The 12648-nt window shown below is 31.4% G+C and overlaps 1 protein-coding gene and 1 long non-coding RNA gene across 2 annotated transcripts in view; both read right to left on the bottom strand.

The window, feature by feature from the left end:
• Positions 1 to 12648, bottom strand: part of LOC139485827 (uncharacterized) — a 971519-nt gene that overhangs the window by 586440 nt on the left and 372431 nt on the right. The window lies entirely within an intron of this gene.
• LOC139485546 (universal stress protein YxiE-like) lies at positions 6514 to 12343 on the bottom strand. Its single transcript, XM_071270104.1, has 4 exons — positions 12075 to 12343; positions 8843 to 8923; positions 8240 to 8346; positions 6514 to 6917 (listed from the first exon to the last, which is right to left on the bottom strand). The coding sequence occupies exons 1-4, from the start codon at positions 12142 to 12144 to the stop codon at positions 6711 to 6713; spliced, it is 465 nt and encodes a 154-aa protein (XP_071126205.1). The 5' UTR covers positions 12145 to 12343; the 3' UTR covers positions 6514 to 6710.

Below are 12648 nucleotides of genomic sequence, written 5' to 3'. Positions count from 1 at the left end.
CCGACTTTGAAGACTATTAAGCCTCTTATAGTATAGTTTGCTAACCAATGTTTTCACTCTATTCATGTAGGTGATGAAACATTTTAGGTTTTTATCTATAGACTTACGCATTCCAAACCACACAACTCCCTTTTTTAGCAACGCTAAGTTTATTAGAACACCGTTTTACGTTTTGATCATCGCTGCGCTTCTTACATAAATGCGGTCATTGCTTATTTAGTCAGTTTGCAGCGTCCATTATTACATGAATAAACATAAGAAACAAATTGTACATAAAACAGCTTTTATACGTACTTACTTTGGAAAGACTTAATTGAGGCAGTGAAAATATACATATACCATACCACTTCTACACTGTAAATATACCTGACGCCTGACGCGTTCGGACGCGTTCAAAATTTGTACACCGAATGTTCAATATTTTAACGTCATATGTTAATGCTTAGAGACGTGTTCAAAGTTTTAACGTTTGTGTTAAAACTACTAACATGTGTGTTCAGACACAGTGAACACCAGTGTTCAAATTCTAATGTAAAAAAAGAAGACAGTCGTTTGTCCGATTTTCTATCCTTCTAATTGGCAAATTCAAAAAGAAATTCTTTAAAATATATGAATGTATACGCAGGATGATGATCTTGTGAATTTTTTACTAATATTTTAGTAATTGGGAAATATTAAACTTCCAAGCTGGCATATACATGATATATGTATAGTTTATGAACTTATTTTTTTATTATTACTAGTTTTACTTATAAGTGACAAAATAATGCATATCAATTAGGCCTGTTATGATAATATCGTAATAAAAATATGTCGATGTTTCTTATTTCATGATCCGTTCAGTTTATTAACATTACATGTTCAATCAGTGTTCAAATCGCTCGAAACTTTGAACACCTCGCGTTAAAAAAAATATACCAGGGTACCAAATACAAAATACCGGAACAGATATCGGCTGGTGATTTAGGCGGTTTAACGAAGAATGGATACACATAAGGAACAGAACTGGAGAAGGGACTTCTATCCCACATGAACATGAAAGAAGTGAGTAACAAGTTAGGATAATCTCCATAGGTAGTTCGATGGCTTCCAAGTTATTTTCTCATGTCAGATATATATTTGTCAAATATTCATAACTGTTATATCCAAATATTCAACAAAATAAAAGACGAATTAAAGAACAGGATTTAGATTAAACGTTTATAACAAATGATTTCAAACTGATGAATAACCAGTCTGTGATCGTCTGTCTGTTATACAGAATTAATAAATGATGATTGTTGCCAAGTTATCCACGTATATTAGCTGAAGATCGCTAAACACTAAGTGTTAAGAACTCTAACATCAAGTGTTCAAAAATGAAACACAAAGGCATTAAAAACTGAACACCACACATTCAATTGATGAACACTAAGTGTTTAGAACTCTAACATGAAGTGTTCAAAAATGAAACAAAAAGGCATTAAAAACTGAACACCACATATTCAAATGATGAACACTAAGTATTAAATAACTCTAACATCAAGTGTTCAAAAATGAAACACAAGGCATTAAAAACTGAACACCGCACATTAAATTGATGAACACTAAGTGTTAAATAACTCTAACGTCAAGTGTTCAAAAGTGAAACACAAAGGCATTAAAAACTGAACACCACACATTCAATTGATGAACACTAGTGTAAACATTTGGAACACCATTTCAGTTGACTTAGAAAATGCATTCGTTTTTTTTTTATTTGCAGGAATCGTTAGATTGAAATGTTTGAATTAGGAACCGGTAGCCAATAATCCCACGAAGGTCATTTCTGCATGGTATAAAGTGTTGGAAAAAAAAAGATATCAAAAAAGGTATGACAATATATGTTTATTAATAGCTTATGTGGGTGTATCATTTCTATATCTGTATACCTTAGGTCAAGAAATCGACTTTTGTAATTTATAATGTCAAAACTTGCATTTCAGTGCCATAGAATATCAATTTGTACTATAATATATATCGAAATTAAAGCATAACAATCATTGCATAATTTGATGTTTCATAAAAAAAAAACTCTCTTCTATTAATTTTAATTTTTTTTTGCAGGATATATAGGCTCATAGACATTACTTGTTGTGGATGACTTTGACATTTGGAAGTTGATAACAACACATAAAATGCCACTTAGTTGATAGCTTTAAGTGAAGATGCACTGAAAAGTGGAGCGTTCATTGTATGTGATCGTACAAGAACTCTTGGTATTTGCAAACTTTTAAACTTTCATTGTGACAAATATCTATATCATAAACTATCTACTTATCACTTTGACATGCTTTTTCGGTTAGGATACACATGATGTAGCAACTATCTTTTCATGTAGGGGTAAATACTTATTTGTGATGTGAAGTCAATTTAAAAACATTATGTATGTGATTTCACTGACTGTTACTTGTGATATCATAAGGTATTCTTGTGTACTTTTTTTTTACATGTCTTACATATATGCTCATTTGATTATATAAAGAATTACTTGTTAAAATATGTTTTATTGTTATATTTTGCCTGATTCAATATAGTTTTTATAACAGTTTAATTAAGTTTAGTATTTATGGAACATTATGTACGCTTTAAAATAGAACATGTTCTACATTTTAGTGTTTCCTGCAGCTTTTAAAAAGGGCAGGGTAATTGTTAGCTCAGAGGGCACATTAAGCGCGATGGACAACAATTTTAGGGCACTTTCTTAACATAAACAGGCAATTTCTATAAAATGGATTCATTTAAAACATACTAGTTTAATACTATAAAAAGGACATATACATCTGTAATCAATCATTAAAACAAATTGTTAAACAAGAAAAAGTGTTTAAAACATATATATATGAAATATTTAAAACAATAAACACAATTAAAAACAAAATCAGTTCTTTAAAAACAAGAAAGCACTATGTCATATACATGTATATAAAAATATTGCTTTGGTCATATCAATTGTCATTGACAAATCCTCCCTTTTTTCCCCTAAAAACAGGTTGACACATTCCCTGATATCCAGGGTCATTTTTAGTAACCAAAATTTATTAAATTACAAAAAAAAATAACTTTACAAATTAACCCTTTCCCCTCTACACCCTTTTCCAAATTAAATTAATATAGATACAACAAGTTTTACTACTTTCATGGCACTACCATATCAGCTGTTTATTTTAAATGTCTATAAATAGCCAGACATAGTGTCTGTTACTTAGGTGTTTTCCCAAGTATTTTTCCCGCCTAAAATGATCATGTGACATGTTTGTAAAACAAAAGAAAACATTTGATCAAGGAATTCATTTATTTTCTGGATTATTCTGCTTTTAATAATTTAGTTTGGATTATTATTCATTTCATTTAAGGTACAGTCAATCATTTGTATTTAAAAAATAGTTTGCAAAGAATTTTTACTTTTCAATTTGACAAATGTCTCATGATCGCCGTTCATTGGCTTGTTCAACCATGCAAACAATGTAAATTATGTAAATTAGAAATCTATCAGCTGTAAAAAAAATTATCTAAACATCACATCGATGTTTTTTCATTAATCTTCTAGGCAAAACGATGTTTCTGGGACTTGGGGGATACAATCAGGACCCGTGATTAGTATCTGTATCACTATTCAATCTATTGCAGTTTGCTAATCAGCTCATTACGAAATCGATTACAAAATGGCGACCTAGTGAACTTTTGTTTTGAAGGGAAATAACTCGAGCGGTATTCATAAAATATGTCTTTCAGTACCGGTTGTTAATTACGACGATAAAGGCATGGCGTCAGGAATTTCGACAAAATTAGGGCAGGGCGCCAATTTTTTTTCCCAAAAAGGGCAGGGCGTCGAGAAATCGCGGCAGGGCGCCATTACACGCCAAAACCACCTGTAGGAAACACTAACATTTGAACACCATCACTTTGAACACCTATGTCAACTGTTCTGAATGTTAACATCTGGTGTTCTGGATCTTAACATTTCTGGTTTTGAACATGTTCAGTGTGTTCAAAAAGTGTTACATGGCTGTTGAACGCGTCGACGTATTAAGATTTTGAACATTCGGACACGTTAAATCGTTGAACACTAATGTTAAGGTCTCTAACATCAACTGTTCAAAAATGAAACACAAAGGCTTTAAAAACTGAACACCACACATTCAATTGATGAACACTAGTGTAAACATTTGGAACACCATTACACGTTCAAAAAGTGTTACAAAAAAGCGTTCAAGCAGTGTTCTATTTATTAACACTTAGATTTACAGTGTATGCATTATGAATACTCGAAGTGATTGAAAAGGGTATTAAAACATATTTGCTATTCTTTATTCTTTAAAATCAACGGTAATATTGAAATCAATTGAATGAAAAAGGGATTATAAATTCGTGAATCTTAAACCATTAAACATGATAAAGCATGAAAAGAAACCTCGAGGCAACATGCAGCTCTCCACAAACCTCCATATCATACGTTAATCTGTAATTCTGGTTTTGAAAAATTGGAATTTCAAATAGAATTTTGAGGCTCCCAAAAAACTGTGTCAACTGCAGCTACTTTTTCCCATATTTTGAAATAATTACTCTTTTGCGCTTTTGTGTTGGTGGGTCATTTTATTTACCTTCATTTGCCTTTATTGGGCATTATTGTTAGACGGTATCTTCACTTAACACGTTCAAAAGTCTAAAGTTGAGTTAATCATCACAAACGAAGCAAAATGACATTGGAGACTGCATGTTTAACAAAGTAGATCTAGGCCAAACCTGCTAAAGTCAATGTTATCTGTCGGAGTTGTACGGTGCATGTACCATTTACCAGAAGCCAATAACTAATTAGACATAGATGTATATACGCTGTAGAAAATTGTCAATGCCAAAGCATTCAATTTCGCTCATCGTCTGTTGAATCAAGGTAAGATATGACATCACAACAGTAAATCAAGGTCAACTATACTGCTTGTACATTGCTTTTTACTGTTTATCATCAGGAATGCTCGGATGAAAAATCTAATTGTTGCAAAATCACATCGCGTTTAAAAATACCATTACAATCAACAAGATCGGTCATCGCGAAGAAAATATTCAATTATTCACTTGACTGCATACAACCAGTTTTATAACAAACATACTGACAATAGTACAACATGATTGCTTGATTAATAATCAACAAATCAAATATTAATTATATTCCTTGTTTCGCTTTTCCGAGATAAGATAATATAAAAGAAGTTTATTTTGTAAGTGTTAACAAATAAAAGAGATTTTGAGACTCGGATGAATTGGCGATCTAAAAGGAGGGGGGCCGAGGCGTACTGCTCTCTAAACTACATCCCACCCCTGACTCCGGCGACACTAGTCTTACTTAAATGACTCGCATTCATATTAAAAGAAATATCATATCGCAATTGTTTCAACTTCAATCAGGTTATAAAAAGATACAGTTTTTAACGTTTTATTCAAATGTAATTTAAAATGTATAATGCGGAATAATGAAAAACAATCCTTGATTGTTCAAAAATATTATAACTACCCTGGGAAATTTCTTAAACGAAATTAATCATCAGAAATCGTTACACTTTTATTTCTTCAATCGAATCTGTCTTTTGTCCTCCATTCCCAGAAGTATCCATCAAACTTAATTTATTCAAATAAAACCTATATTTGTGATTAAAAGCAAACGGTAAATGTAACACATGTACATATCATGGCTTATAACTTATTGGTATCTCGCATTCTATGACCTGCGTCCAAAGGCACTTGTCTCTAGAAAAAAATATTTATACTTTCATATATTCTTTTAAGGTATTTGATTTACATATTCATGTGCCCATGTTGACGTTTCTGATATAAACGTACATGTATGTAGATAATACGGGGCGCCGAATGGGACTTTTGTGGATTTGTACTCGAAATTCAATTTTGTTCGGACAAAAGTGAGTTTTGTTCAATAAAAATGAGTTCAGTTTAACAAAATTTGAAGCATACTACAGAATTAAAATTTTGTCATACAAAATTATCTTTCACTGGACAAAAGTTACTTTTGTCATGACAAAATTCATTTTTGTACCACAGACTTTACTTTTGTTACCTAATTCAAAAATTGGGCGACAAAAGTGAATTTTGTATGCAGATTAGTTTAGTTTGGATTCTGTGAACTAATTTGCATACAAAACTGATATTTTGTTTAACAGAAGTGAAAATTTAACACAAAAGTCAATGTTGTGCCACAAAAGTCAATTTTGTGTCACAAAAGTCAATTTTGTGTCACAAAAGTCATTTGGTCACAAAAGTCAATTTTGTCTCTGTAGACAAAATTGAATTTTGTGTTCATTTTTGTGTTGACAAAATTGACTTTTGTGACACAAAATTGAATTTTGTAATGACAAAATTGAATTTTGTTAAATGACAAAATTAATTTTTTTAGACAAAATTCATTTTTTGTCATGACAAAATTCAATTTTGTGTTTATTTTTATGTAGACAAAATTGAGTTTTGTTAAACAGAAGTGAAAAGACTTTTTGGATACAATGTTTATTAGTTACAACTGTTTTGTGCTAACCCCTTAACTATACAAGAAGAAAAAACAACATAATAAATGATACAAAATGGGAAAATTTGTAACATAAACTGCGTATTACATGTAATTGATAAATTATAACTGCTGCCAATAGAAGCCCGGTTCAGGTCTTCAGAGATAAATAATTACATTATTAATTGTTACACAAGTCCTTTTTCACAATAAGGACAGGCACTTTTGAATGATGTACTAAAAATGAACTAACACTACCCATAACACCTAAACGCGTTTTATTTCGTCCTCGACTTCCGGTTACGATACAGTCTACATTTTCTTCGTTGGCTACTTTAAGAATTTGTTCTCTTGGGTCTCCTAGTTTCCGCACAACTTTTCCTGAAATCTATAAAATGAGAAACTTGTTGCATTTTAAACAGCACAGACAAAGACGATATATTGCTAAAAACCAAATATTTTCTACGCAAATCGTGAAAAATAAACCTGTCCTTTGGCAATACAGTTATCCTTTTTACCAATTTAAAAATATTTATAAAAAAAAAAATGAAATCTATAGCCAAAATAAAGCATATTTATGTAAACCCAAATGAGGCTGATATATTAAATAATAGATCTAAATATCCATAGCACACGTCTGGAAATTGACACAAAAAGTTGCACTTTATGCAATTAGAAAAAAATATCTAGATCATATAGAAAATTCGGTTTTATGATAAACGACATAAGGACTTTTTATTCATATATTAGTACAGCAAGGTTTCTATTATTTGAGTAATAGAAGTAGTATAGTTCTTTCTACTTTCCCAATACCTATAAATGCATAGAAAAATACAATAAAAAAACCGTGTGCTGATAAATAATAATGTACATAAACAAAAACAAGTTATAATCCAACCGATTAGGGAAAAAAGACCTCCATTTTTAGGCACAGGGTAGCTAAATATATATAATAATTATGCTTAGTCTGATAAATTAAATGAGTATTCTATTGCTTTTAATATCTGATATATTTTATTTCAAAGCATTTTAAAAGTATTTCTTTGCAACATTTTGATTTTTAAAGCCCCAAATGTTGATATTTAAAATTTTTCAATTTTAACGTCAAATTTTAACACGCAATGTTGAATATAGAATGTAATATACTGTCTATAATATACATATCCTATTGCCATGAAACTTTGTAAACAGTCTCATATTTTGTTAAGCTTAGGTCATGCCAAGTTTTATTAAGATTGGTCAACTTTTTCTATCCGAAGTAAAGAGACGAAATCAGGAAATATAGAATCTGTACTTTGACAACTTCCCTGAATGATTTAATGGTGTCAATTTGTCAAATTGCATGAAACTAAAGGATTTAAACTTTTATTTGATAGAAATTCTGCAAAACAACCAATTTTGCCATTATGTGGTCAAAATAAGCATTTCATAGCTTTTTCAATTTTGATACTTAGGTGGCATTCTGACTTTCTATCCGAGAGGTTTTTATATATGTGTCAATATTTCTGTTGCGAGGCTTTAATCCAGTTATTTAACTCATTTCTGATTTCTGAATCTACAGAAAAGAATATTATCTCAGACAATTTGTGCAAAATGTGTTGTATAAATGAACCTCGTCCAACGCCCTGCTTGGATCAAGTTCAATGTGAGGAGCTTGGTACAAAAGTTGAAGTCCATAATAAAGACCACATGATCAATCAAGTGACTTACGTTTTCCCTTTTCAGATGTTCATGTAGTCGCGCCAAAAGTAACCTCGTTTCTTGTTCGTGCTCTAACATCATTGTCTTGAGTTGATGTGTACATTTGGAAATGAAACCTGGAACGTAAAATAACGTTAAAAAGCAATTGGTACACATATCTGCAGCAAGCTTGGTCAAAATTTTAAATGGTTTTTCATTTAGAACAACCTGCAGTTTAAGCTATCAGCGAATATTTGTTTTAACTCGGGCAACTCAGGCAAGGTCAAAACACTTCTTAAACGTGCTAAAAGTGATGAATTTTCCCCACACAAAGAATCAGAACTATCGTCCGTTTTTTAACCACAGACTTATATTTCCCGTTCACCCAAAACACACCCTCTTAGGTTATTGCCAGACGTAAGAAGTCGTGAGAAGACCAAGTTTTATACCCTAGACAACTTTTGTAAACACATGTCTCTAAACAGATATAAAACTAGTCCTTGGTGCGAACGCACAATATGTATATTTACGGCGTATTAAAAGAAAATACAAAAGAAGGGAATGTAATGGTTGTACACTACAGTACGATAGTATATGATTTACAGTACAAAATGAATATTTACAAATACTCACATGAAAGCTGCGACTGTGTCAATTCGGGACAGTGAACAAACACAACATAATCAGATGCTTGCCTTAAGTACTTTAGATACCCTGTTTAAAATACAACAATATCAAAATGTCAACTTCTATGTTGTAAATCAAACTACTTAAACCCTTTGAAGTATGAAAGTCGGAAATACATGGAGTTTTATATTGTTTTCTTCGGAAGCGTATTAGCACCACACGTTTCTTTTTTTTAATTTTTCTTCCTATCTTTGCGTTTAACGCAAACCTTTGCGAAATAACGCAAACATTTGTTTTTATCTTATTTAAGAAATACTTGATGCAAGCTATACTTTATTGTAGTTTTAACATGGATAAGCATTATATTCGTGATTATTTGTGTCCGAGCGATAGTGAGGGCTAACATAACACGAATATAATGCCTATCCATGTAAAAACTACAATAAAGTATAGCGTGCATCAAATATTTCGATTCTGATAAGGACAATTAAGGTAATTTCTATGTCCGATGTGTATAAGGGTAAAGCGATTGTGTAGGCTCTTCCGTGAACCTCCCCTTTTTGTTTGTAAAGAAACGGTGATTTTTCTGAGGGAGGAGTTTTGGAACAGCCAGCATGAACGGTTGTCGTATCTAGGTCAAATATGTCAATTTCGGAATACAACACAATACAGTGTTAATAAAGTCATAATAAAATTGAATAAGTAACAATATGTGCATCATTCAAGAGTTTGGAAGTGTTTTAAGTTAATAAAATATACATGTATCTAATGCATGCCAATTTGACAATTTGATAAAATTCATCATTCTGCAGTAGTCAATATACGCATGTGCAAAAAAAAATATTGGATTTAGAGCATGGGTTTATTCATAAAACGAAAGAAGCAAGTCATATTAGAATTATATTATAACGCAAACATAGGAAGAAATATTAAAAAAAAAGTTATGTGGCGCTAAAACGCTCCCGTACTAATACGCTTCCGTAACGTAGTTTTCATTATTTCGTATGAGATATTTATTTTCTTATTTTGGTTAGTTGTGTGTGGTTTGTGTCCCACGTTCATGTACATTTATTTTATTTTACTTATTAACCATTTACTACTAGAATATGATCAGAAACACAATGTCCATGTATTACATATATAATATGTAACGCTGGGATTCATGCAGTCGCAGATTTGACTTCAACTGTCTGTTTACTGTTTATGTTTTGACCGTATGATCGGAGCGCTGTTCCTATAAAGCTTGTGTTGTGCTTCATAGGAAAGAAAATTTTAATAAAGAAAAGAAAAATGATTTTGGTTTTGATAAATTGAAACATTTCTAATTATGAAATAATATACAGTTACGAGTATGCATTCTTATAATTCCACATCCTGTCGATACTAAGATATTAACAATTTGGCGTTTTAATTTGAGAAAAATCATGCTTTTATGTTTCGGATATGGGGTACCATCCATGACACAAAAGCAGTACATGCACAGTAAAATACACAAAAAGCAATGACGTTTTTACACTTTATACTGTTAGATGAGAACTAATTGATAACTTAGGCTGAGCAAGGCGGTTATAACCTCCTTGGGCTGAGAGAACATGATTATTCTAATATGCTTTGAACTAGATTTCAATAACTGCTTAAGAGTAGAACAAAGGATATGGGGGTATCTATACATAACAAAAAAATAGTATATGCAAAACAAACAAAAAAACACACAAAAAGCAAAGGAACAGCGCTTTTATTGCTGTTCTTCATCCCAAAAGTCAAAGTGAGGTCTTCAACACGGAGCAAAACAAAACTCTGACCTCACTGCCTATCACCGTTCTTAGTTAACGATATGTTCTATCTTATTATAACGATATGTTGTTTCAACACTATAACAGGGTTGAGTTCAATATCGTAGCAGCTACGTAGCGGCTACGTAGCTGATATCAATATATATGTAACAACTAGTCTATAGCTACACATTCAATAGTCAAAATCTACGTAGCAATACTCTATCTTATTAACGATATGTTGTTTCAACACTATAACAGGGTTGAGTTCAATATCGTAGCGGCTACGTAGCTGATATCAATATATATGTAACAACTAGTCTATAACTATACGTTCAATAGTCAAAATCTACGTAGCACTACGTAGCTGCTACAATTTTGAACGCAGCCCAGATAACGGGGACGCTCACTATCACGATTAACTCAAGAACCTGTAATTCGAAGGTTGTCGTTGGTTAATGTCGGTCAAATATGTTTTACGGCAAAATATAGCTGCTTAAAACATCTACCTCACGTGAACTCGGGTAGATAGTTACATCACTGTACCTGATGGACAATCATACAATATCTCCTAATTTTTCCGAAGTCAACGAATGATTTATCTCATTTTGCTTAACACGAAACCTGACAATTCTTTCGCAAATTTTAGACATGCAGACACGTGCAGGACAGTTTTCTTCTTAATTCATATTAAAGTCCGTTTCAATGTTCCGTAATTCAAATATTTACAAACCACAAGATCACATAATTTTACATGACGATTTTTTCGAGTATTTTTATATTGACTACTGCTGTAAGGGAAGTAATTCGTACAATTTTTAAATATCGACTAAAGTGCAATCTGCTTTATGTATCTATTGATTGTTGTGTTAGGAATGTATTCGACATTAATCATGAATGTGTAATCAGAATGATTGGTTGTAAAACATACATGCATTGAAATGCATCCTATCAAGTCAACATCGTCTAGTGGGGAAGATTATTTTATTTTTCCATATATTGTATTGTATTATTTTGTATTTCATTGTATTACATTGTATTTCATTGTATTGCATTGTATAGTATAAAATTATTGTTTCATTGTATTGCTTGACCCTCATGGGTGTAATTTTGCAATAAAGATTTATTTATTATTATTATTATTATAATCATAAAAATGGATGTATTGAAACATCGCTTTGCTTTAATTTTTAAGTCATAAACGAGAGTATGACATTTTTATACACTTTCAAGATATATTGAACCGGGTGTATATAATAACAAAACATTTGATCCTTAATATTATAATACTGTTTCATAAATGGACTCTTGGAAAAAAACTATTTTGCAAATAGACTCAGTCATTCAAGATAAAATTACCAAACATTTACTTATTTTGATTAAATTCATTTTGAAAACAAATATATATAATCTAATCTATACGTAATAAATTTAAATTTTATTAACGCTATGCACGTGAAACTTACATCGATAAGCATGGTCCGAGTGGTCACTTCCGTCCATCGCCAGCAAAACTGTTCTGTACTTTTCTTCCATTGTGCTTTCTGTTGTTTACAATAGTATCGTAACAAACATCTTGAGTCTGAAGAATATAGAGATGAACATATCTTGGTTAATCATTGGTGATTATGACATTTGTTAGCGAAGATATATTATGCTAAAAATGAGTCTATTGTTCGTGTAATACACATCTTATTTATCTAACTTATTTACAAAGGTTGCCAAAATACATAAATATCGAGTACATTGACACGGTTCAATGAGTACAAGGTCGTTAAAAACTTCCATTTGTTGTTGGTCAATGATAGAAGCGTAATATAAAAAGAATGAATAAACTTCAAAAGTACATCCGATCATAATAAAAATTATTTTCTTTGTCGAAATTTATTTGATAAATAAATTCAAAAAGATCTTAAAGATGTGCATGTATTTAAAAATACAGGGGCGAAGCCATTTTAAAAGACCGGAAAAAGGGGTCTCCAACCATATGTTCCAACCCCGACCAATATGCTACTTTTTTACCAATTTTTTTTATTTGAA

This window comes from Mytilus edulis, chromosome 1 (genome assembly GCF_963676685.1).
Source record: "Mytilus edulis chromosome 1, xbMytEdul2.2, whole genome shotgun sequence".
Taxonomy (NCBI): domain Eukaryota; kingdom Metazoa; phylum Mollusca; class Bivalvia; order Mytilida; family Mytilidae; genus Mytilus; species Mytilus edulis.
Note: the sequence above shows the minus strand (reverse complement) of the source record. Positions and strands in the feature narration are given on the sequence as shown.